Below are 27,658 nucleotides of genomic sequence, written 5' to 3'. Positions count from 1 at the left end.
CATTATTAAATATTAAAGAGGCTTTAATATTAAAAAGGCTACAGTGGTTAGAGATTGTTCATTAACCTGGCTGTTTATAAATAAAAAAGCAAGACAATGGTTGCTGATATTCTTGTTCAAATGTGATTTAGATGCTTAACTAGTTTTGAGATGTGGAAACGTTCCTGTGGTTAGATGAAAACAGAAAAAAGCTTCCTTGGTTTAAACTGAATTAGCACAAGGCTGCATTGAATGAATTTTTGATACACGTACCAATTATTTCTCTCTATACTGTTCTTCCTCTACTTTGTTCCAGAGGCAGAAGATGGGCAGTAATGTAGGACTCAAAGATCTCATCTCTTACTGCCTTTCTCCTAGTTGAGACCAAAAATGAATTAGCAAAATGGAATATGTGAATTTGGGTGTCATGAATAAGTAAAAGGTTCTTTGGGGCTGTCAGTCTTGAGTTAAATTTGAGCTTATTAGTGACATTATGACTGCACAATGTCACTAATAATGACAAAATGCTATTTGGATAAATAATTCCAGCAGAAGGTAGGATTAGCCAACCTTCACTGATTTTGAAAAAGCTTATGTGAAACAGATACCACAATAATTCGAGGAACGTTACTTTATTGTGATAAGATATAACAACAGAATGTTGAATGCTTGTCTGCCCCACCTTATACAGGACAGAATCAAGGCATCAACCTTCAGCCTTTTGATAATCTGTGCATTTATGTGCATTGTGCAAAAAGTCATTAAAAAAGATTACCATGGATAAAGGTGTATTCACATCATACTTTTCATAAGGATGAAAGCTGTAGCCATTTTAACATTACTAAATACTTGTGATTTGTGATACAATTTAGGATAAGAAGCTATGAAGTTGAGACTGGAGTCCCATAATTGAAACTCTTGCCTTGGCTATAGATAGGACTAATGTCCAAATGTATGTGGTGAAATAGAGAGGCTAGACCCTGAATTTCTGTTTTTATTTTTCCTTTTTTCTGCTCACTGATCAGTCAATTTTACACTGGTTCAGATGCCAAAAACACATATTACTGAAGCAATAAAATATTCAATCTATGACTTTCTAGAAATCTGACTAACAATTCCTTTTTAATCACAACCTCACTGAGGAACACAAATTGTTTGCCAATCATATATCTTTTTTAAATCTTTGGTTTCTTCTTTCTAGCTTTCTGCATACACCAGGCTCAAACACCCTAAATGAAATGCAATGAACTGTGATGATCTTCAATAAATATACTTGAGATTATACATTTATTTTTTATCCAGGCAAAAGCCTAAATGGAACTTTAAAATTAACCTAGAATGAAATCCACTAAAATCAGTACCCATTTGACTTAAAAATTTATTTGAAAAAGCTTAATCTTTATCCCACACAGACTTTTTTCTGTAGATTTATGATCAAGATAGGCAACATTTCAGCAGTATTCTAAAAAAGTCCACAAGTACTTTAATAGGGAAAAATCATTTGAATACAAATTGCAATTTTCTTTCTGTTCTGAATGACGTTAGGTAAATGGGGAAGGGCAAAACAAGAACTACTCCATTCCTAAGTCACTTTCAAATCATGACATCTTGCCAGATGCAGGATACAGATTATGAAAGACACATATACAGGTCATGACTGATAAGTCATGGCTGAATGTCAAACAGATAAAAATAACAACTGAAGCAGACAGTGCAACCATCTCCCTTCAAAATGGAAAGTGAAAATATTACAGAAACTTTCTGGGTATTTATTAAATACAAAACAGAACTCCTTTAATCTTTAATTCAAGGTAGTTGCAAAATAAAAAGAACAAGCCATCATGTTGCACTTTCTCCTTTCCTTATAATATCCACATCAAGGAAGGTGCTATAAAGGCACTTTGATATCACTTCTCAGTGCTATCAATTAGGCTGCAATCAAAATAATGTTCTGCTTAAATGTAAATAGTTATTAAATACTGAAATGGAATAGGGACATCTACTTATTTTCTATGGAAAAAGCTTCTGAATGTCATTTTCTACATTTCCAGCCTTTCTTTGCTGTCAGGGACAGCTGTAAATCCCAAAGAGTGAAAGAAAAATTATTGGGCTTTCTGAGAACAAGGAGTATTGCATTAAATGAAATTAGCATTCAATCCTTTTAGAAAGACCCATGTGCTATTTAGCTTATTAAATAATTCCAAACATCTCTAGCATGTTTTTTTTTCTTGTAGACAATATGCAGAGTGCCCCTTTCCTTATAAATATGCATCAGTCAGATCTTACAGTACTACACAAATAAGTCCTTTTATATATAACTTCTACAAAATTAGAAAAGGACAGCTCAGTTGTCATATTTGCTGTACATCAAGTTTCACTTTGACATTAATGGCAGCCAATTCTGCCACAAAGCAGCGGAAGACATAAGGGACAGCAATTGTTTCAATGGTGTTACTTTGGTCACAAGAGGCGCAAACGTATTGTCGGGCGCGAGTGGTGCACCAGGCTGGTGGAGCTTTCAAGAGAGGTGAGAGAAGACTACCACAGTCAACACAAACATGGGCCACTGAACGATCTGAGCAATTGAAGAGACGATCGTGCAGCAAAAAGGACGTGCCATGAGCCAACAGAGCATCTCGTTCCATTTCCCCAAAGCGGATGCCGCCCTGTACATTTCTTCCTCCAATGGGCTGGTTGGTGACTTTATCTCGGGCCCCTGTAGTCCTCACCTGAAATTTGTCAGAGACCATGTGCCTCAGGCGCTGATAGTACACAAGACCAATGAAAATGTCTGCTTCGAGCTCTACTCCAGATACCCCACTGTACATCCTTTCCGTCCCATAGTAATTATAGCCGGCAGCCTTCAGCAGCTTGCCAAAGTATTCCACAGCAGAATTCTCTTCAGAAAACGTAAATGGGGTTGCATCATGACAGAGTCCATGAAGTGAGGCTGATTTTCCCGCCATGCTCTCAATCAGCATGCCAATGGTCATTCTGGATGGAAAACCGTGAGGGTTGAAGAGGATGTCTGGCACCATTCCACTTTCGGTAAAGGGCATGTCTTCAGCTGGCCACAATCGGCTCAAGATGCCTTTCTGTCCATGACGGCTGGCAAATTTGTCCCCAATTGTTGGATTCCGGGGGACTCTGAAAGTGATGCATACACACTTGAATCTTCCAGTTCCAGTGTCATTACTGCACACCTTGATGTTATCTACAATACAAGTTTCTTTATTCCTGGGAAAAAAGGAAAGAGTTTAATTACTACCAGAAGAGCTTCTACAGGAAATTTCCAACATATTTTGGGAGGAAATAAGTACTTGCATTAAATAGAGACTAAACAGAAGATGATAACCATGCTAATGCTATACATACAAAAAAATGCAGATTCTCTCAATGTAATAGCATTCTGAATCTTAACGGTAATTGTTTTCAGGCTGTTTTGTATGCAGAAGAAAGTATTTGTAGAAAAGGAACATAAAGTCTAAGTTTAATCTTAGAGCATGCCTTTTGGAAGTCAAAAAGTTAGGGGTCCAACTGTTGGACTTTCAGTTCAAAAGACACATATCTCTTGAAAGTGCCTTCACCTGTGATTTTGCAGCTTCTGTTGTCTGCTAACACAGATCAGACTGAAATAGCTGGGCACATAATCTAACATTGTGGATAACAGTTGAAAAAACAACTTCCAAAAAATTATCTGGACTTTGATGTCCAGGCACCAGGAAATGTGCCATGAATTTTAAAATGCTCACCTAATTTTTCTTCCTTTTCATTACATTTACAGTGGCATGATGATATCCAAGAAATTAATGGTCAAATATGCTGCCAACTACGTAACAGCTTCCTGTTTCTTACCTCAGAGTCAAGCAATTCTCAATCAGACCTAGTCATGTTTTGCTCAGAAACACTTTGTTTTTACATGCATAAAATTAAAACACTGAAAGTACTTTTAACAAGCTGCTGAGGAATTTTAAAGTTGGTTGAGGTAGTATATTCAATACAGATTTACAAAATGATAGTGAAAACAGAAAAAAACTCCTTCCAAGGCAGAAACAGCTGTTTTTCATGGGGTGGACATGAGCTTTACTGTGTATAATTATTTGTGACACACAGAAAGAAGGAAAATATTGTTTTCCTTTCTCCCCTTATAAGTAAAAAGTTGGGATCACCAAATTAAATTGACAAGTGGATTCTAGGGAATTGAACAAAATATTATTTTTCCACTACAATGCTGAGGCAGAACATCCTCTGCACATAGACTACATAGCTAATTTATAGGTTCCCTTGATGCTTATTGGAGAATGGCAATTCAGAAAGCCACAAACAGGGATTAAATTAATTCACTAATTTTATTATTTGCTACTGGCATTCATCGCTACACAACAATACCATATCCAGAGGCAATATACCGCTAAAATAGAATGCTAGGGAGGAAGAGAAGGGGTTTTTTTCCTATTAAGCTTCTTCCATTAATTTTCTTTTGCTTCCATAGTAAAAATATCTGCCTGATCTGAAAGGAAGCAAGTCAACAAAGGTCTTGCAGCTATGAGAAGTGAGGGGAGAGGGAGAGAGAAAAAATACTTGTAGAAAAAATGTGGTAAATGAGAACCTGACTTTCCTAAGGTCGCTTACTCAAACAACATCATTGGAAAAAATGGTAACAACATGCACATTCTGGGGGAAACACAGTTTCAAAACTCATACTTTTTTTTTCTATAGACAATATTTTTGAGTTGTTTAGATAGGCAAGCTACCTGCTAGGGATCAATGGGTATTAACCTTGATAGTAATGTGACTGCCTCTGAACATCATCTGCTTGGAGACAAGCAAACTATCTTGTACAGTTGATTGACCACTATAAGACTGCTGGACTGGGCCAAGGACCTGATCCAACAGGGCCATAGTTAAAGTATTATGCTATGGAACCCAAACAATTGAGAGATATCCATGAGATTTATAAAAAGCATTTTCTAGATTTCTATTGGAAACAACGCTGAAACACCAACAACCAGCACTTACTTATGGTAGGTCACAAAGCTTTCCCCTGTGTTGAGATTCACATAGCTATAGTAAGGATCTCCATATTGAAGTCTAGCTCCAACGTAGGGCAGGCCATCGGGGTCCAAACTCTGCACAGGTTTATCATGCCCAATCCCAAACACTAGATTGTCTTCTCCTTGCTTTACTTTTTCTGCAAGATCAATACGTTCTGTCTTGTAGATGCTGCCATGTGCAAATCCTCTCTCCCAAGAAGACTTGCTCAGGATCTAAGGGAATACAAGTTCACACTGAATAAAGGAGACAATGCCTTTATAAATGTAAATGATTTTGCTTTCCACATTATGGGAAACACAATAATAGTTACTTTCAGTTTTCCCTACTTTGTACAAAACCTAACCCACTTCCATATGTATTGGGTACTATGTACAGCATGGGAAGGGTGCAGCCAGTGGCACCACAAACCAAAAGGGTGTCACTTTGAAGCTATTGGTGTTTGGGGAAGGGCTGCTTGGATTTCAAAGTGCCTGAAATTGTTATCCCACCCTCAAAAGATATCCCAAGCCATGGGCCTGACTTGAATGGCGACAGGCAGAACTTCATTGTTTTAGATTAAGTTTAAACAAAGTTTCACATTTCCAAGTTACATGAAAATTGTTGTTTTTGAATTTTAAAACCATCTCTTAACCTCTGATATGTTATAACAAATGTAGACTAATAGGTGAGCCTTTTTTTAAGCAATGATGCTCATGTATGCAACTCCTTTCAAGAAAATTCTTGTCAGGTACTTTCTACAAAGAATGACTTTTCGTTCCCACTTGATGAGGTAGAAATATTTTTACCACAGAGATAAAGACCATTACAGGTAGTCCTCGGCTTATGACCACAACTGAGTGCAAAATTTCTGTTGCTAAGTGGAATATTTGTTAAGTCAGTCTTGTCCCATTTTACAACCTTTTGCCAGTTGTTTAATGAATCTGGCTTCCCCATTGTCTTTGCCTGTCAGAAGGTTACAAACAGTGATGACATAACTCCAGGACATTGCAACTGTCATAAATATGAATCAGTTGCCAGTCGTCTGAATTTTGATCACGTGACCATGGGGATGCTGTTGTAACTTGAGGACTACCTGCATTTGGAAAATCAAGTTCTTCATGTGATTTTCACAAGTACAAAAAGAAAAATTTCCTTCTATCCATATCCGTTTTACTATGGCCTTACCATTGCATCTTCCATATCATAACCGCTATAGGAGATCACAGCAACAACGGCATTTGTTCCAATGGGATAAGAGTCCATACTGTAATAATCATATATGGATGGCCGAACTAACGGGCTTTGAGGAGTCTGAAGCCGGTATAATTTGTCATCAGATCGATATGGGAAAGTCAAAAGTGGAAAACCCATTGTCTGCTTACCTAGGAGTCACAAGTGGGGGTAGAAGAGGGGAAGAAAAAAAAACACAGAAGGATTATCTACAGTTGGAAAAGGTATTCAAGAATATATTGCAACTTTCATTAAGGGAATGGCCATAAATTGATTGCAAATCACATGTTTTCATGCCTAATTTGATAATTTATCATTTAACAGACAATTGGCTATGGAAAAAAAAACCCAAGAGTTTTTGCTAATCAGAAGAGACTGAACAGGAATAAAGGTGCAAATATCCTGAACTGGTTGCAAACTTGCTCCTTCCTTCCCTCCCTCTCTCACACGTAAGAACTATTTTGTTCAGTGAGCCATCCAAATTTGCCAGCTCAAGTTTCTTCTCTGCCACTGAATATTTAATCCCTTCTTCTCCTTTCTAAGAATATACTCAATGTAACTTCAGTGCTACATGTCCAATATGTAAAAATAGAATTGCCGTGGATTAATCTTGTCTGCTTCATACTAACCCTGAAGAAACTCTACAAACATGTCTACAACTCTGCCAGGCTGGCCTATCATAATGTCTGGATCCCAGTGTCTAGTGAAACTATGCTTCTAATTTTAAGAAGATTAAATAAAAAAATGCAATGCACATCCTGGAGATGCATACATCCATATTAGTCCAAAATCTTATTTCCGGAATGGCAGAGCCAGAAAAACCGCTACAACAACAAAAGAACAAGTAACGGTATCTGCAACCAGGCATAAGAGAAGAGTCCCTTGCTGATCCTAGAGAAAAAAGGTTTCTCCAGAAAAATAGGTATGGAATCCAAGGATAGAAGAGGTTCTTTCATCTCAACCCTTTTGTTCTTCCCCTCAGCGAGAGAAATGGTTTCTCTGTTTCTCTTAAAGAATGTTTGTCTCAAGGCTCCAGTTATAATCTGACCCTTAGCCTAAGAATCCTCCCAGTCTGCAAATCCTGAGGTGCTCCGTGGTTTATCAAGGAGCTCAAGGGGATAATGTAGGGAGCCTCTGTAATAGAGGCAGAATGAATGTGGCATCTCTGAGGACACAAGGACAACAGTGTCTCAAGGCAGCTCTGTTCTTATTGCATCAGAGGAGTCCATCCATCCAACAACTATATTTAACGCTAATTACATCCCTCAGTCTCCAGTGACGATTGGTTAAAGCATGTCACTGATAGGAACAGGGTCCTCTGTGGAATGTGCTCAGACACCAGCATGTTGGCTCCTTGCCCCATCTAGCCCTTTGAGAATCCCGGGGCAGGGGGAATGAATTGTAGGGATTTCAGAGATGAGCACTGCCTCTTTGAGAAAGGGGATAAGGGCTGCCAACTTCAAAAATGTGGTTGGGTTTTGTCTTGTTTATAAATTCTGTTTGCATTAGATGACTGCCAGCCAGCTTCCAATATCCTCTTTTTAAGGCAGATTTTGGAGAAATCAGTTGAGTTGCAGTTATACAGGATCCTTGAGGAAACAGATTACATGCCGTGAAGCTCATTCCCATTTTATTTAACATCTATAAGAAATTTCTAGGGACAGAAGTGTCTGTGGCAAAACAGCGGGAATTTTGTGGCATCAAAAAGACAGGAATGCCTGGGTTCCTTTTATGTACATTTTTTTTGTCATGACTTGTTTTATACTATTTTTATTATATTTATGTTAGGATTATTGCATTTTATCAATAGTTATTTGCATGTTAGCCACTAAGAGTCTCTGGAGCTGAGGCAGAATAAATATTAGTGAAATAAGAAATAAATACATGTCAAGACAATTTTAATGGAAAATAATTAATCTTCCTTTTGGTAAATATAGTATATAAATATAATATATAAAAGAAATTGGAAAGAGCAATGTATCAAAGAACAACAGTAACTTTTACAAAAATGTGACATGTAATAAGACAATAAAATACTCCAATTTATAGTAATCAACGTCACTTTTTTCTAAGGTTCTCTATTATGTTCATGCTGCAATAGTCTTATCTCTTCCTCTCATTTTCTACTGCTCAGCACATTTCATGTTTTTCTTGGAATATTCCCAATTTGTATTCTATTCCTTTTTAAAAGACTATAGTTGTGCAAAACATAGAAGTCCTTAGAAACCTTGTTGATAATTCCTATGCATAGATGTAGTCATTTCTTGTAAGGAAATACCTAGCCAGACAAGGGGGAGGCGTCAAGTGTGGATTTAGTCTTGAGTCCTTGTGCAACCACAATAGATCTAGCTGGGGGACACACACCCTCCCTTTAAACTCCATAGAACTTTATCTGTTCCCAGGCTTTATTACTGACAGTCTGTAATAGGCAGAATATAACGGTGGTGAGCTTGAACCTTTCATGTGTGGGTCTAGTTGCTTCTGCCTGCTTGCTTACAAAGATGCATGCAATGGAAATAATTTAATTATTAGTATAGTTAGAAAACAGTAAATACTTACCCATCTGACACTGGTACATGTTTCTTGGACTTTGGTTGTGATCAGAGAAAGGAATGAAACATGCCACCACACTTAGCATGCTATAGGGGAAAAGCTCCTGGTGAGTGGTCAACCCAGGTTGAATTTCATCCTTGGATACTGCAATGTTCATGAATACCTAAGGGGGAACCAGTTTCCATCACTTTCAAAAGCTATCAAATCCACTGAACTGCTTCCAGTTCTTATTATTACAAGAATAATCATTCTGCAAAACTAATCCAGTAAAATTTTAGCAGCCCACTGCAGAAAAATTCAATCTTAATATGCAATATCCAGAAGGCCATTGTTTTCAATACACTTTATATTAGAGTTTATGATAATGGAATCATATCTCATGTTTTTTTTTCTAAAAATGTATCTACCCAAGTTAAAATATCTGATATTTAGACTGACAAAATTAAAAAAGGCAGCAACCGGAATTAATAGCCTTAGATATGCAGCCAATTGGACAAAATTCAAAGTTCTTATTAATGATATTGTTATTGACTGCAATTTGATAGCAATTTGTTCTAAATTGTAAGAGAAATACTGGGAACTGCTCAGTATTATACATACTGACCCAGCTCCCCAGGGATTCAAGCAACTGTACTTTTTCAGCTTGAATGGATAATGGAGGAGGGAAGGAAACACACAACAGATGCTTTATTCTTGAGCTAGTGATATTTGAAAACATAGAAATCTGAGATTAAGTGAGCACAACAGTCTGTTACTTATTATTTAAAATGGACACTTGCTAATCTTAAGAAAAAGGGTTCAGCTACACAACTAAGCTATTACTGATCACATGTACCAGTGGTCAGAAACACATTTCCAGGATCTCTCAACTACACCCCCCACCCCCAAATAAGTATTTCTTTTTTAAAAGCTCACAATATCACCAAAATGTTCAACAAAATTTTCATGCTTTCAGGGGCAAAATATGCTTGCAACATTGGGGTGGGGGGAATGCAAGATTTGAAACTGTCAAGCTCTTGTAAGATTTGGCAGCCTTACGCAATTTTGCCCACTTTTCATTTCATTTCATTTCAGTGCCCTCTATCAAATCCTGAGAGGCTGGCAAGGTCAGGAAACAAGAACCACCTGGATTCTGGAAAGATCTTCTGATAATGTAGGAGAATTCTGAAAATGTATTTAAGACATTCTCCAACTCATACCTAGTATAATTTTGGCGCATCTGTATTCTGCATCTCTTTCTCACCACCCCCACCCCCAATTGCTGAAATACAATAAATTAGTTTTGGATTAGCTGATGCTTTCTTATAAATATTAAAAGTGTTACCTGTTCCATCGTGCCAATCCATTCTTCTTTCCCCAAAGCTAAGTTTTGTACAGGACGCATCATTCTACAAGGGGTAGTGAAAATAAAAAGTCCTGGGTAGAGACTGGGTTTCCCTGTCATCGGAATGAGCACCACTTCTGTCCAACCTGGAATCTTCTTTTCTTGCGTTGCCTGTTAACAGATATCAAAACTCAAAATGATTTGTTTTTCATATCCTTCAGCAGAAAGGAGAAATAGTTAGCATTTAAAGTAATTCACAGGTAGTGATAATAAGCCTTGTAAGATTTAAAGAGAATTAAAAGGGAGGAAGGAGAGACATGAAGTGAATTTGCCAAGAGCTACCGGTATGACTTCTAAAGGAGGTATAAACACACCTGGAAAATCATCCAATCCTGAATGACAATCATGGGTGCCATCACCCAATCAATGAAATGATACAATTTTCCAAGAGAGTGGAACTGAGATATACTTTGAAGTTAAGCAAAGAAGACTCACCTTGAAGCGCCGGAAAGTCTCTACAAGATCAGGAGCCTGATCCTTCTCTATCCAGCCCACCAGAGCTCCATCTAATGTAACTGGATAACATTCAGCATAAGGTTGGTTTGGTACACCATCAACTGGGGTGACACCTATGGAAACATTTTGTGGCAATGCTTATCATGTTATGAACAACTGTACAGAAACTTCCCAGAAAGTTAGTGGAGTCCAATTTAATTATCTTCTCACTGGTATTCTGGAACTGCAATTCCTAAAATTCCCCAGCATGGCCATTCGGTAAATGCACAGATTGGATTTGCTTTGATCAAGGAACCCTTATTATGTGTGGAAGTATATGGAAGACAATGGTAGAATTTCTTTTTAATATAAAAAATGGGAAAATCTGAAAACCAATTACAGCAACAAAAATGTTGCATTTGAACCTAATATATTCAAAGCCCCAATTTAACCACAAACTAAGCAAGTTGGTGAAAAAAATCTCATTTTATCTGCCTCATCTCTGCCTCTGGAGAATTAATGGTTTATTTCATAAGGTTCACAAAAATGAACTATCTTGTCATGCTACTTGAGCTGTTGTCAGTTCATCCATCTTTAGAGACTGGCTGTTATGGTCCACTGATACAATTTGAGGCTTTCTGAGATTCATCTGATAGCCAGATTACACTTTGTGAAACATCTTGAGATCAATCCTTTTTAAAAAAATCTTATTTTTTGATATTCTTCTTGCAAGTAAAAAACATTATTACAGCACTATTTTAACTTAAATAATAATAGACAGTTAACTCCTTGAGGTGTCTTTTCCATTATGTTACTGTACATCTAATGCTATTTCTTAAAAGCACATTTTCCTCAGTATTCAGCCAAAAAGCTTCCAGAAAGGCTTATAAATATAAATAGTAAGGCAAGATCTGCCTCCAGGTTTACTATCTAAAAGGCATAATAAACATTATAAAAGCGAAAATGAGGACTCAAAGAAGCTCAGTTCTTAAAAGTTATAAGTTACATAAATTAATTTTATTAATAACATAGATATTACTGTTTTGCTAGGAGGGAATGGAGAAGAAATTGATTAAAAGGAAATGAATCACTGGATTGCAACAAGTTTAAGGGTCTGTTGTGATAACTAATAGTCAAGTATTTGAAATTACATAAAAGAAGGCATAAATATCATCAGTGGTCAGTTTGAAGTTTATGTATGAAAAATCCCTTAGTCTACCTAGTTCTGTGTGGCTGCACTTATTGGGCAGGAAGATTATTTTAAAAATAGGGATGGAGGGATGTGTCTTCAATCTCGGTAAGTTCTTTCTTATTCCAATTTCATTTTGTCTTGCTTCCATGTGCTTTTAGTGTTTTAAAATTTGCACAATAATTGGGTGTTTTTTCAACTATACCTTTTGTCTCCATTCTCTAAATGTATATTGTATGCAAATATTTTTTTCCCAACACAAAGCATGTCAAGTGCAAATTGTGCACATTTTTGTGTAACCTTTGCCATTTAACTTAAATCACATGCTGCATTATTACATTGTTGAAAAGTGTCCAGTTAGGTGCAATTCCATTCCATTTTCAGGAATATGAATTATGTAAGTTCGCATAAAACATGTATGAGAATGATTTCTCCCCCACTTTTAATTTCAGGCAGAGATAATCTGCTTCTAAATACAATCGTCTTTTAATCATCCATTTAGCACCATTTGATGTTACAATAGTATTGAAAATAGTGACTTATGGCTGATCTTCACACTTACAAACGTTGCAGCATGGTCACATGATCAAAATTTAGGTGCTTGGCAACTGGTATGCAGTTACATTGGTTGCAGCATCCCAGGGTCAGGTGACTGCAACCTTCACAGCCAGTTTCTGACAAGCAAAGACAATGGGGGAAGCCTGATTTGCTTAACAACCATGGCAAAAAAAGATAATAAAATCAGGTGTGATTCACTTTACATCTGCCTTACCTAACAACAGAAATTCTGGTTTCAAATGTGTTCATAAATTGAGGACTACGAGAAGTCTTCTGCACATCCTTCAGAATAATTGCTGCAGAATGTGTTCAAGTGCATGAGATATACTTTTCTTTGAATTGTTACTGGAATTGTGCCAGTTTCACACAGCTACTTTGGTTGCTTCTGGCTTGCCTATTCATGACCCATAGGATGGTTGTATAATACTGTTAAGATGCAGCCATACTTTATGAAGAAAGATGGATAACTGGAGTATTGCTATTGATCTGAGGATTCGGATACATTTTCCAGGGAATATTAAGATCCTTCAGATCCAGGGAAAAGACCACTGCTTTATAAATGATTGTACACATGCAGAATTTATACTTCTGAAAAAGTGATCATCCTCATACGAGGATTGGTTTTCCATAAAAGCATTTTCTGACCATTCCAAATGATTAACACTCACCTAAAGAGCAAAGCAACGGTAGCAGAGATACCGTGTGGAAAGTCTTGGTTACGATTTCACAGGGGGCTGTCATATGGTTCATCAAGCCACAAGGCTCCCCATCTGGCGTGTGGACAGGACAGAGGAAGCCCCAGGACTCTGGCAACAGCTTGCGCACTGTTGTGGTTCTCATCTTCATAAAAGCAGCTCCTCTGTGCACGCAGCGGAAATGGGAGAGGTAGCGGAAGAAGTTCAGCTTGTCTGCTATCACACATAGACCTGATGCTTGCAGCATGCCCAAACCTTAGAAAGTCATAATGGGTGGGTAAGAGGAAAATAATAGAAATCTGATCTTCTCCAGTTCTGTACTTAGACCAATTGTTTTTGAACAGCAGCAGTTTAATGCTTTTATTATGAACAGAGTTTGGCAAAAACTAAGCTCTAGCTACATTTGCATTTCTCAGGGAGACACGTACCAAGTGTTAGAACTTCAGATTTTAGACAAGGAATATCAGTACTCTTAGGAGTAAAGAGATCAGAAAAGAGCAAGAAGTTTCGCAGGCATTGCATGGATTCCCTAATCTCCTCTTGGGATACAGTTTTTTTTTTTACTCTGCATTGCTCTCACGGGTTGCAGAAATGTAATTTTGGAAGAGGATTAGCTGAGAAGAGCTGATCCCAAAGCAAAAAATGGTCACACACAGAAAAAAAAAGCACTTTTGAATACAACAAACAAAACTCAAATATGTAAGTTAATTATATGGGTTTTCATCTGTACACTCCATCCTAAGAAAATTTAAGATTCAACATTCAAATCGTCAAAATTTGAGAACAAAAAGCTATTCATTTTTTAATCAAATTTTTATACCACCCATTTCCCTTTCTAAATAATTCTTGGTGGCTTAAAAGTAAAATACTCAAGAATCCACATACAAATCTGTATAAAAATAAACAAAGTTAAAGAATTGTGATACATCATGCACAAACAGCAGATCTGAATCTTTCTTTTTCTTATTTTGAATTATCTGAATTTTAATTTTTTTTCTAGAATTTTAAGTTTTTCTAAATGTTTATAGGGTGAGAAAAGCTAGGCAACATGGAAATTTCACCACAAACATCTACCCATCTACAGTGCTTGGGAATGAGGCAAAGAACAAAATCATGTTAAACAAACTGTGAATTTGGCTTGGATGCAGGTACTCATGGGAAGAGCCAGGCACAACAAGGAATACACTATCTCTGTGCCATTAAGTTTCAGTGGCACACGTGAACAAGCTGACTGATTTGCCCCAAAATGCCTATAGAGAACTAGCTAAAAGATTCACATAAATTCAAGGAATTTGTGTATTTCATACACGAAGCCAAAATTGCTTTCTTTTAAGAAGTTGCAACTTTTCCTGGTGGTGTATGGTAGTCATGTACCTTCTTAACTGAAAAGGTAATTTTCAGAGATTATGCAGCAACTTTGTGGTTTCTAAGAGTAAACACTACTTAATGGCATATAATCAGTCAATACAAAACCAGGAAAATATGCTCTTTTAAGAAGACACTTTTAAGTAGGTGTGGAATATGTGCAATACATCCCTTACCCCCTAGAGGTAAGATCTAGCAATATGTCTGCTGAGATGGAAATGTTTTGGTAATTTTGCAATTTGCAGCACTGGTTCAAATGGACAAATGAAGTTAAGAATTCAATGTAACTCTTTTATGAACTATGATTACAATATTTGCTATTAAGCTGGAACAGAGGAAACCCATCACAGTATACATTACAAAAAAAGAGAAGTCATTATTTTTTGAAAATCCTTTTTCATACAACTCTGGAGCAGAGTTGACATCTAATTTTATTCAATAATTCAATTAAGGCCCTTTAGGAGTATAATATTGTACCAATTTCATTAGAAAAAAAGACAGATGTATAATTAGATTGCAGACAATCCTACCTGACTTTGAGCGCAGGTTACCAGTTGCCAGGAGATATTCAAGCATCCGGGTGAGATCTACTCCCAAGCCAAGAATCTTTATCATGTTTTCTGAAGTAATCGTTAAATTTGACCTCTGGGCTTTCTTATCTAATGCTAGTTTAACTGAGTGTAGCCAAGTTTCCATCTTCTCCTGAAAGACAGGAAATAAGATAGAGGGGCTTTAAAACAAACATCTTCTATGTTACCGTATGAAGTATATACAAGTAAATGAAAATTTCAGTAAGTTGATTTATAGATATTTAAGAGTAGACTGTAAGGTAAGGTAAATTAAGAAAATGTTAACTAATCTATTAATAGCAATTTAGTCACTATATTTTAAATGAAGGGTCAACAAATACTTTGACGGAACCCAAATAGGCATTTGTAAGATTCTGAAATGCAACTTTCTTGGATGTTCAACTTCAAGTGATGCCCCTTTTGTCAACAGTTTGTAGCAAATTATTCCATGACTCAGTGCCATAGACAAAACACCAGTGGGGTTTGCAACAAGGCAAGAATGGGGCGTTGGTTCTTACCTGATACGCCCCTTTTCTAGGCAGGTGGAGACAGCGGTCATGCATGGGTTAACTCAGTCAGTAACTAATAGAACTGAGTCTACCAAAGTGATGTCATCGCCTTGGGGGAGTGTCCTCCCGCTTTTGTGACGAAGGAGATAAGTAGACTGCTGTGCATTGGTTGACTGCTTTCAATCCTCCAAAAAAATTAAACTAAAATTCCCCCCTTAGCTCCATAATGCCCACTGTCACTAGGCCAGGAACCCAGGGTGGGGATGACCGCTGTCTTCACCTGCCTAGAGAAGGGACGTATCAGGTAAGATCCAACGCCCCATTCTCCAACGTTGGTGGAGACAGCAGTCATGCATGGGACGTACCAGAGCTGGGCTGGTCCCCGGATGGTATTGAGGACAGGAACGGGAGTGATTTATTCCCCAAAAGCCTCCCACTCCCATTCCAATTTTTACACTACTCAATGATAATCAAGAGGCTCAGAAGTTTTAGCTGTGCCTCAGAGACTGTCCCCTTACCCCAGATGGTGTGCCATTCTTCAAGAGACCAAAAGGCTAATTCCTGACCTATTGTAAACTATGGTTTACAAATGAAAATTGTAGTTCAGACATGGTAATCCCAAAATAAAATGAATCACATTAGGGCCTAATATGTTACAGGAACCCAGCAGTGGAAGCCTGTCTGTACACAATGTGAATACATGTGTGCATAACCATGTTGGGAAAAGAAGGGGAGAGGGGACAAATTTAAAAGCATTACCTTTAAAAACATGAGATAAAGTTGTCCTGATGTGAGCACTTCTTGATTCATTAAGCTGTCAGGATTGTCCTCCATGCAACCCTCTTTGGATAAAGTAAAAAGCTTTCGTGTCATGAAACAAAGCAAGTAGAATTTCTCAGCTTTCGTTTTCAAATGTATGCAGATGCACTGGCTATAGGAACAATTAATAAGAACAAATCACCCTCTGAATTTCCTTAATCATCTTCCCAATCAATCAGCATTCACTCTGTTATACAATATGGATTAAGAAAAAACTAATCCATACCCTAAAATAAATTTTATTTTTTATTGGAATAAATTCAGTATATTAATGTAGAAAAAATAGCCAACGTTATTCAGAAGATTTTGACTATAAATATCACAATGCTTTCCTTCAGGTCACACAGACTAGGGCTCATGAGATTTGAAGTCCAAAATGTCTCAAAGGTACTAGATTTAGTAAATATTTCATTGACATAAGGGGGCAACTGTTTCTATCTCAAATGCATTAGGATTTAATGTGGAATAAAATTACTAAAGAGAACTGGTATTACCTATTAGAAGGCGGAATTTCAAATGTAACAGCAAAGTTTCCTTCAAAAGTAACTCAATTGCTGGAGACTTCAGGGAGAAATATATATATTTTTGGCAATAAAACATAATTTGCTGCCTTCTGGATTTTTATAAATTTTCCTGTTTAACCTTCAGCCTCACTGTTCCCTGGAAGTTCATTCATCTAACTCCATCAACAAGACAAGGCAGTGCCTTCTGTTGAAAATTGTAATCTGTCCAGAATAGTCAGAAAACCAAGATGAGTAATGTCTTTCTCAGTGATATTATACATTTATGGAATCTATCATTTTACCAAGAGCTATGAATTCTTTATCATTAGATAAGGCCATGTGACTTATTATATAATCTCAGAAACATAAATATAAATTTGCTTGATATGTTGCTTTGCCTATGTTTTAGGACTATTTAAAATATAAGGATCAATGAGAGAATTTCCAAACAATTTTGTTCCATAATTCTGTCAAGAACAGGTAGTCCTTGTCTTAGGACCACAATTGGACCAGAACTTCAGTTGTTGAGCAAAGCGATTATTATGCGAGATATCACCTGAGTGCCAATGTAATTTTGTTTAACAACTGCAATCCTGGCATTCCTAGTTGTGGTTGTTCAGCAATCACACAGGTGGTTTATATGATAAGACTCCCAGGTAAGGAATGTGGGGTGCCTCGGGTTGTTTTTTTATAAAAATAAACTCTGGGAAGCTCTGCTGAGGAGCTGAAAATCCTCACTGCTGAAATCCAAGCCCTTGAGTGGAGAGATACTCTTGCACAACCTGTGCAGAGACTCATTCACCCTTGGGGGCCCATGCACTTTTGGTGGGGTACAAGAATGGAGCTGAAATCTTCAGGATTTCAGTTCTGTTTCTGCACTTTTGAGAGGCAGTTCTTTCAGCCAGCCCAAGAAAAGAAGGAGTCCTCTCAGCAGGCAACTGCAACTTGTAACCTTTCATGCCAGCTTCCCCATTGACTTTCTGGAGAAGCCAGTAGAGGAAATTGCAAATGGTCCTATGATTGTGGGATGCTTGGCAATCAGTTTTAAGGGCAAACAGGTTGCTAAGCAGGTCATCATGATCACATGACCAAGTGCTTTGTGGGCTGTAAAGCATCCTTTACGGGGCCATCATAATTATGGACCATTGTTAAGCAAGCAATTATAAGTCAAGGACTATCTGAAGTTTCTTCTAGCATTCAGCTAAAACCTACATTGTCTTTTAGGCAAATTTTATGTAGTCCTATTAATAAGATGAATCTGCATCTGAATTTAATGATTCACCCTACTCCAGGAAAATTTTACAAAGAATATCCATATAACTCTAAGATAGTAATTCTATTAATCAAAAGATAGATTAAATTTTCAGGCTTTAAGGAAATAAAGTATTTGCCCTCTTACATAAGAAGAGTTGTTTAGCTGAGATGACCAGTGTAGACATTTGATAAACAGTTGTTCATATATGTGAATCATGCAGCCATTCTCAAGCCAAACATATCTGATTCCTCCAGGCCAAATATAGCTGGCCCTTTCTATAGCCTCCAACCATAATTTATATTCTTGGTCAAGCATGACACTGAGAACTCAACACAAAATTTAGATGATTCAAATGAAAAGGCAATGCTTCACACAACACAGAAAGTATGGTTCATTAGGAAACGCTTAAGACATTGATAATTTTTCCAGATGCACCCCAATGTAGGCTCGGATTCAGTCTGATCCTAAACAGCTGTACGTACTTGAAAAGGAACTCTCCAACACGCTCATTAGAATACCAATCAGGAAGGTTCAATTTTACTCTGAAGCGCTGTCCTAAGAAGATCAGCACTTGCTTCTGGGTCAGACAGCCATCCTCTGTGACCAGCCTCAGCATTTGAGAGACACAGTTCTTATAAAATGTATCATCTTCTTTCCCTTTAATCAGTTCTTGGAAAATCTGAAAGTCTGAGAAACCAACCAATGCCTGGAGCAGAAAAATAAAAAGTTGGAATTTTTAGATGGCTTGGAGCTTATTAATAAAGAATTCATAAAATCATTTACTGGATTTATTATATTCATATTCCTAATCTCACTCTGGACACATTTTATAGTATTCTAAATTACATAATTTGATAATAGTGGCCTCATAATGATTTGGAAAAGGTGAATAACTTCCAGAAATAGAACCCCATCTCTGCAGACAGTAATATCTAAAAATAGTTTCTCTACCACTGAACTGTGTTTGAGATACACATGTTGTATTAGCCTGGCCAACCAATTCAGGATTTGATTTCTGTAACTGAATCAGGTCAGAGTCACTGTGTTGTGAATAACCATTTACATCAGCTATGTTGACTACAATAAAACCCTAAACAGCCTTCTAAGAAAAATATACCTGTTTTTTATTGCTTCAAGTTGCTGCTGAACTGGATGGAAGTAATTTTTATTATGGTTTGGCAAACAAGGTTATTGCCCCACATCTTATACTTCTGGAAATCATAGCTCTCTGAGAACAAAATGTAATGACAATACCTTAAGGAGAAATCCCAGTGGGATAAAGAACAGCTCCTTCTGATAGATGAAATTCACCATCACTGAACCACTATCAAGGTAGTGTAAGGTCATGTTAACAGATGTATGCTCATCTTTAACACAGTGCATTGAGACCCCTAAACACCATCAAAAGATACAAGTCTTAATATTACTGTTTCATATTATTATCAAAATTGCCTTCCCCAGATAATTTATGACCTACAGATGTACTGGAGTTATTCTTCCCAGAATGCCTAGCCAGCCTTGTGCCATTAGATAGCAGGCATGCAATGCCTTTCTTTTGCTGAATGCAACAAGTTACTACCTAGAAATACAGGTAGTCTTCAGCTTACAATGTAACTAGGAGCAGAAATTCCTTCACTAAGCAATGTGGTCACAAGGAGTGACATTATCACATCACTTTGTGACAACAATTCTGGGAGTCCTTGTTGCCTGCCATTGTTAAGTGAGGACTGTGAGTTCTTTCGTTTCAAAAGTTTTATTTCTTTTAAGGCAAACATTTCATCATTCCTCAATCAGTAAGACATCGAAGTACAATTTTTTGTATGTCAAAATAATTCTAGTTTACCACCAAATTCTTGTCTAGCCTAATATATACCCCTCCCTCCCTCCACCCTCTCCCCCAACCCCCCTCCAACTTCCCCCCTCCTGACTTCCCAGAACCCGTACACGGTATGGATTTCTAACAAACAGTCTAAAATCTGTTGAGAAAAAAATAAAAATAAATTTAAAAAAAAAAAAAATTAATAACATTCTACATTGACCTTAGCTTCTTCTTGCTGAACCAACTTTAAACAATTTAAATCATTTCTGATCTTAAGCATAGGCTAACTGGAGGATTGTGAGTTCTTAAAGTGAGGGCTGCATCTGAACAACATGTGGGAAGATGATGAAACTGCATCCCAGACAAGCAGGCCAGTTACAGGCAGGCATTACAGAGAGTGGGCAGGTGTTTCAGGCTACCACTACAGAGTATAAGATCCCCAAGCTGCCCAGGGGCTCACTGGGAGAAAAAACAGCAGAAGCAACTTGTGACTTCCAGCCAGCTTTCCCATTGATTTTGCTTGCGGGAAGTTGGTTGTGAAAGTTGCAAATGGAGATCATGTAATTCCAAGTTGCTTTGAGAGCTGGTCATAAGGTCCCCCTCATTCAGCATTGTTGTAACTTTGAATGGTTGCTAAATTAGTAGTTGCACCCAAGGGTTACCTAAGGCAAACATTAGGAACTGGTGCGAGATTGAACATGGAGGGGCACATTACAATTTTCAATCAAAAGGCCTGTCTGAATCAATCTCCAAGAATCAATCAATCTCCAAGAAGGGAGGACTGAATGAGTAATGAGTATGGTGAAAAGCACATTTAATTTAAAATAAGATTATCACATAATGTTAAATACAGTTTAATATGATTTTTCCCATTTATTGTCCTTCCGTATCATAATGGCCTAGGTCACAGAACACACTAAGCCATAATGTAATTTGTTCATTTTGGAGTTGTTTAAAACTTTAAAACTACTGTGTTTCCCTGAAAACACGACAGAGTCTTATATTTTTTTGATCCATGAAATATGGCCTTGGGCAGATGCCGCTCTGGAAGTACGCTCTATGGTAGCATACAACCATAGAGCATACTCCCACAGCAGTATCCTACCTCCGTGCTTTGGAAGCCACAATGGAGGACAGATGCCGCTCTGGGAGTACGCTCTGTGGTTGTACGCGCTGCAGCCCACAACCATAGAGCGTGCTCCCAGAATGGCATCTGTCCAGAGCCGAGTATAGAGCCGAGGTGGTGCAGTGGTTAGGGTGCAGTACTGCAGGCCACTTCAGCTGACTGTTATCTGCAGTTCAGCGGTTCAAATCTCACCGGCTCAAGGTTGACTCAGCCTTCCATCCTTCCGAGGTGGGTGAAATGAGGACCCAGACTGTGGGGGCAATATGCTGACTCTGTAAACCGCTTAGAGAGGGCTGAAAGCCCTATGAAGTGGTATATAAGTCTAACTGCTATTGCTATTGTCCTCCGTGCTTTGAAAGCTGAAAAAAAAAAAAAAACCAAGCAGTGGGTGGCGTCAGAGATGCCCTGGCTCTGCAGAGTTAGCCAAGGGCATTGTGAGCCTGCAAGTCGCGCGAGTGGGGAGCGGAAAAGCCGCTTGTGGAACCCCCCTCTCCAGCCATGCAGAGCCCCATTCACTCACCTAGGGGCATTCCGAAGGTGCCGAGCCACGGGAGGCGGAGGGTGGTGAACAGACGCTCGCGTTGCTTGGTGCCTTCCAGGTACCCCTAGATCGGTAAGTGGTGCTGTGCCTGGCTGGAAAGGGGGGTTGCCGGGCGGCTGCTTGCGAGCGTGGTCACCTCATTGCTGCTGTGTTGCTGCTGCGACAGCGCAACACAGGCATTCGACTCTGAGGCTGTGCCCAGCTCTTCGGGAGCCCGCTCGCAAGAGAGCAGCTGCCTGGCAAACCCCCCTCTTCAGCTGGGCACAGCGCCGCTGACCGACCTAGCGGTACCCCAAAATCACCAAGCAACATGAGTGCCTTTACCCCCCAACTTGTTCCTGTGGCTTGGCACCTTCGGGATACCGCTAGGTCAGCCAGCACTGCTCTGCCTGGCCGGAGGGAGCGATTGTCCAGGGGGCTTATTTTTGGGGGTGGACTTATATTTTTGCCCACGCGAAAAATGTGGCAAGGCTTTAGTTTCAGGACAGGTCGTATTTTCGGGGAAACACGGTATACGTTTAGCACTGTGTATGAAATCAATCTACACTTTGGGGACATTTTTTAGTGTTTTCTCACAACTGAACCAAAACCTGTGAATGATGGATTTTGTGAAGATGGGATAAACATAATTAGAGAAGGGAAGTCAACAGCACAGACTTTCTCACCATTCAGATTTAGAAATGTCATAAAATATTACAGATCCAATTATATCAGAAACAAAATTGTAGAATACAATGTATCCAAAATACATTCTACAAGAGAATAGTAAAATGATGTGAACAAAGTCAATTTGTAAGTCAAAGGTTACCATATTCTGTGTAGCCCGGGCCTCTAGATTTCCATTTTGGTTTTATCATTGCAAGAGGAAAGTTGCGCCGAGGCATAATCATCATTCTTATCAACTTTTCTATTCCATTAATTATGAAATAACCACCCATTTCCTGCCAAAAGTGAAAGAAATGATCATTAATCATAAACCAAGTTATCAGGCCAAAAAGGATGAAATATTTCAGCTGATCAACCTAGAAAAAGTGAATTACAAAATTGCGGGGAAAACAACATTTTTGAAACTTTTATTTTTCACAAGCCCTATCTTTTTACATATATTCAACACTTTAAGTACAGAAAAATAGGCAATCTAAATTAAGACTATTGCAATATTGTCTTAAGTTTCTTGGATTTTTTTTTTTTTGTATTTTTAAAGTGTTGAATTATTACCATAAGATTTTCCATCTTAAAAACTGATATAACTCTACATCCAATAGTAATTATATACATTTAACAATAATAAATGGAGCTTATTTCTCCAAAGAAAAAAGAGAGAAAATCTCAGAGGAGTACTTCTAAAATGGATATTTAAAATCCACAGAAATTACAAAATAGCTTTTGCTTTACACACAAACCAGCCAAATTAAATAATACCTCTTCTTCTTCATGGTGTTGGATAAGTGCTTTGGGAGAAAGGTTATGGAGATGACAGAATTTAGATTTCACCATAATTGGAATATTCCCAAGAGTCTGTTTAATAATTCCTTTAGGAATTCCATTAACTGACCAGCTGACATCAGCCTATAAAGGAGGAAAAAACAGTGATTTTAGGAAAAAAATAGCTTTGAAGGAGTACTGGGATTTCTATTCAAAGAAAAAAACCCACTCTAAATTCTTGTAACAAACTGTCTAAAGAACATTTACCTATAATATATATCAAACATGATCCAGTGATACCAGGTTTTCAAAGTCTGATAGTCATTTATCAAGAACCTTAGTAACTAGTAACTTAGTAAATGCAGTAAAATTTAGTAACTACTTCACTGTTCACTAAATTCTTAATGTGATGGATGGGCTTGATGAAGTGATACCAGAAAAAAAAGTCTTTTCAAAGGAAGGGGCAATCAGCTATTTCCCAAACTGTAGGCAGAAATCCAGGATGTGGGACCCAGAGGATCCCCGTTTTTAAAAACCTGGTTACAGGCAGAGCTCAAGACTCTGATCCTCTCTTTGTCTGCACAAGCCACAGGGGGAACTTGTGGTACCCAAAACTAGAACCCCTGATTTCTAGATTTAAACCTTAAATATTGAAATGGCTCATTTCTTCCCGACTTCCAATGAAACCATTCCATTTACTGTCACGCAAATCTTCCATGCAGGTATGACAGATTCCTTCCCCCCATGTATTTCCCACTCGCCTCCTCAGCTTCCCTGCTGAATTTATGATTGGCAGGGCACTCTTCTCTCTGGGGCCAGGGAGCAGCCTGAGCACCGGCGGCAGGAAGGGCAGCGGCAGAAAAATTTGGGCCAGAAGTTTTCGGGGAGGCAGGGCGGAGGGAGGGAAGACATGGTTTTGGAGGAGAATAAAACTCTGTCGCCATGCAGGAAGGCCTCTGCCATTGCATCACTAGGTCTCCCTGCAACCCCTTTGCATGCTCGCCTTCCCTCGAAACCTGCTCCGCCTCGCCTTTGGCCTGCTCCACACTTAATGAAACCGGCGGGGCCTGGGCCGAAGCAGCCGGGGGGCACTGCAGGCTTGACATTCGTGGGCCAAGGCGGGTGGGTGGGTGGGTGGGAGAGAAACATAGGCTCCAGCGGTGGGATGGGCAGAGCACTCCTTCCGCGCTGCTGGCTGGCAAGGGCTGCTGCTCCAGCGCAGATCGGCAGAGAAAAAGAGGCAGCCCATCCTCTGCCTCCTCTTCCAAAGAGACTCAGCAACCCTCCAGGACCCTCCTCTCTCCCTCTCCCTCTTGGGCTTAGGAACCCGCCTCTCCGCTCTCCCACTTCTGGACTGCAAAGCAGACGGGAGGCCGATAGGCTTTGGTGCCTCAACTCACTGAAGGAAGCTCGGCTCCTACGGCGACCCTGGATCGCTTTTTTCAATCCGGGTTTTTTAAAAATAAATAAATCAGGGAGGAGGGGCACAAAACAGAATAGCCAGGCAAAGCCCTTGCTTTGTGGGTAAGGATTTCAAGAGGAGCTCCCAAGCGGGGAGAAGGAGCCTTGGGAAAGAAACGAGTTAGCTTCTCTGCTTTGCTTTTAAATGCACCCATAGGTGTGCGTTTCTCCATTTTCTTCCCTATCGCTGGTGTGAGGCTCTCGCTTGAGGCTGGATGGCCTTTCTGGGGCTTGTTATTTACACACAACACACTATATCCCCTTTTATGGCCCTGTCATTCCAAGTAGAGTCTTGCGCCCTGCGAAAGAGCCACCTCCAGCACTTCTCTGCCACCTTCCTTGCCTCTTAGCGCCCCCTGCCACTCCCTTGCCTCTTAGTGCCCCCCTGCTGCCCCCTTTGCCTCTTAGCGCCCCCCTAAATCATTCCACTGCCCCCCAGGGGGCGGTACCACCCACTTTGGGAACCACTGCTTTAAACCAAGGGTCCCCCAACCTGTGGGCCATGAGAGGTTTGCAATTGGGCTGTGGAAACAGCTGGTGAGTATGGGCATGTGAGGGTGTGCATCTTCCATGTGTGAGCAGCAGGCCTGCTTGCAGAAATGGAATGCGTACTTGCCAGCCACTGGTGTCATCCATCCCTCCCAAGTCGGTCCGCAAAGCTGGAAACATCAGGGAACTCTGCTTTAAACAAAGTTCTAAAACATTTGGAAGTATAAGAGCCATAGTGGCTCATAGATTAGAATGCAGTATTGCAGGCGAATTTTGCCAACTACCAGGAGTTCAACTAGGAGTAGCTCAAGGCTTCTTTCTAAGGTTTGTAAAATGAGGACCCAAATTAATGGGGGCAATATGCTGATTCTTGTAAATTGCTTACAGAGGATTGTAAAGCACTATGAAGCAGTATATAAGTCTAAGTATTAAGAGCTATTGCTATTTTATTCCTCTACTTACAGTCAGTTTCCCACGGTAGGTGCTTCTACGTGCTCGGCATTCTGCTGGATAAACTTTCAACTCTTTACATATACTCCCTTTTGGTACCATAGGAGGGCTGATAGTGGCCCCTGAAAAGGCCAAAGTAATCCGATCATTCTTAAAAGCAAACTCCAAAGGAGGAATATCCTTTAAAAGAAAAATAAGAGTTTATCTTATGCCAATTAGAACTAGAAAGGATCTAAAAAAATCTATCCTAGACGGAAAAGAGATTTTTATGGCTGGGATATCAAATAACATTGTCTCAATGCACAGGTACTTTTCGCTTTCTCAATTGTCAACTAACAGCAGCCATTCTGTCAGGCAACCAAGCAGAGAAACTACCCATCTTTGGTCTTTCCTGATTTGTAACCTTGTGTCTAACAGGCCAGCTTTCTTTTCTTTCCTTGTTCCATCATTATCCTTTTCTTTGTCAAGACTTTTAAATTATGAGTTTGGAAGCCAAAGTGAGAGCCTTTTTCAGATGAAGAGTGGAATTAAAAAACAAAAGAAATGGTCAAGATTTCATTTATGACATCTACCATACATTAGTATAAACCTGATAAATGACAACAACAGTGTTTCTCAACCTTGGCAACTTGAAGATGTCAGGACTTCAACTCCCAGAATTCCCCAGCCAGCATTTGCTGGCTGGGGAATTCCGGGAGTTGAAGTCCGGACATCTTCAAGTTGCCAAGGTTGAGAAACACTGGACTACAATAAATATGTTCTCACAGAGGAAACGCTTCCCTATGCTGGAGCTAACCAATATAATTAACAGCCAAAAAGCATAGGAAAGAACATAGGCGAGAAACATAACTAGAGAAATGTGAATTTACAAACACATAAAAAAGTGAATTTACAAAAAAAAAACCCACCTTTCCACATTTTTTCCAAACTGTACCTCTTCTTCCAACCATAGTAACCAAATGCAGTAAAACATCATAGCATGCTGGGGGTTGTTAAACTCCAGCATGAAACTTTTCTAGAAACTATATACATTACATCAAAAATTCCTTTCCCTCAATTTTTTATTTACAACCAAGTCTGTTAAAGAGATATGATAAATACAATGAAAATACTGCATCGCATACAGTACCGTTTTTCCCCCCTAAGCACTATTTGATTTGCTGAGGCGGAATCTCCAAAAGGCGTGGAGTGTCTCTTCTCTAATAAGCAAAAGCTTCACTTTTATATTATTTTATATCCAGGTTCCTTTTCGATTCCCCCCCGATCCTTAATCCGATTCCAAAACATAGTATTTTTAAAAAAACCTTTCCCCTTCAACTTTCTCACCTGCGCGGCACAGTTCAGCCCTTCGCTTACAGCGTAGTTGAACGACTCAATATGAGCCCGTGCAATATCCTGAAGGGCAGGCCTCTGTTGCTCTCTGGGCAAGCCGTAGTCCGCCGCTGTAAGATGCTTGAGGCTGGGACCGCTGGGCAAATTCCTCCATTTGTCCGCAGCATCCATGCTTTCTCATGTGCGAACAACCATGTGAGTGTTTCTCTTACCGGAAGACAGACGGACACAGGCGTCTTTACCTTCCTTCCCTCTTTTCTCCCAAAGCTTGCTGGGACTTGTAGTTGGTAGGGTCGAAGCAAGCGAGAAGAGCCTTTTGCTCCCAGGATGCAATGCGCTCACTTTGTCTTTCTCTGTAAGATGTGGGAGTAATTAGTAAGAGTTCCATTTTTGCTGCCAAAGAATTGGATTTGGAGCCGAATTCTTTACTTTTAGTAATGCAAAGTGGAAAAAGCTATGGGGATGCTACAGTTTTTAGAAAAGCAGCTTCTGTGGTGCAGAAGATACAATTTAGCACGGTGGGGGGGAAACCAGCAGTGAAATCTTCATATTTGATTTGCATTGGCACAACTTTTCGAATAGTAGAGTTGGAGGGGACTCACGTATACAGTAGTATGTTAAATTACCATGTAAATTAATAATATAACGACACTTTTCTGACAGCCAGAGGTTAATACCTTTTGTGATGGCACGATAATGTTTTTTTTAACTGAGAGATACATATTTTAGGCTAACCTGACTGCTGTTCTGTGTTTCCTGGTTTGAGTAGCAGAAAATGGTGCTTTTGTTTTAATAGCATAGCTGGAGAGTTTCTAGGTAGCACAAAAAGGGGGCTTTTACCACTACAGGAAGACCTGGTTTGTCTTCAGGGCAAAATAAAAACTGGTTCAATATTTTACTAAGAAAAACAAATACAATGGGGAAAAACATATATTCCA

General features: G+C 39.1%; 1 protein-coding gene across 1 annotated transcript; it reads right to left on the bottom strand.

Annotated features, from left to right (window-relative positions):
• Positions 1-959: 959 nt before the first annotated feature.
• POLR1B (RNA polymerase I subunit B) lies at positions 960-26,920 on the bottom strand. Its single transcript, XM_014052356.2, has 15 exons — positions 26,715-26,920; positions 25,401-25,568; positions 22,986-23,132; positions 22,372-22,504; positions 19,332-19,468; positions 18,560-18,783; positions 16,260-16,431; positions 14,953-15,124; positions 13,031-13,312; positions 10,616-10,749; positions 10,121-10,291; positions 8,803-8,959; positions 6,199-6,395; positions 4,999-5,246; positions 960-3,216 (listed from the first exon to the last, which is right to left on the bottom strand). Exons 1-15 carry the CDS (start codon positions 26,889-26,891, stop codon positions 2,331-2,333), a joined length of 3,405 nt encoding a protein of 1,134 aa, XP_013907831.1. The 5' UTR covers positions 26,892-26,920; the 3' UTR covers positions 960-2,330.
• Between the last annotated feature and the right edge of the window lie 738 nt (positions 26,921-27,658).

The sequence above is a fragment of the Thamnophis sirtalis genome, unplaced genomic scaffold (assembly GCF_051295495.1).
Source record: "Thamnophis sirtalis isolate CommonGarterSnake01/CBP01778 unplaced genomic scaffold, rThaSir2_p1.2 scaffold_6, whole genome shotgun sequence".
In the NCBI taxonomy this organism is placed as follows: domain Eukaryota; kingdom Metazoa; phylum Chordata; class Lepidosauria; order Squamata; family Natricidae; genus Thamnophis; species Thamnophis sirtalis.
This window is presented reverse-complemented; position numbering and strand designations above follow the sequence as displayed.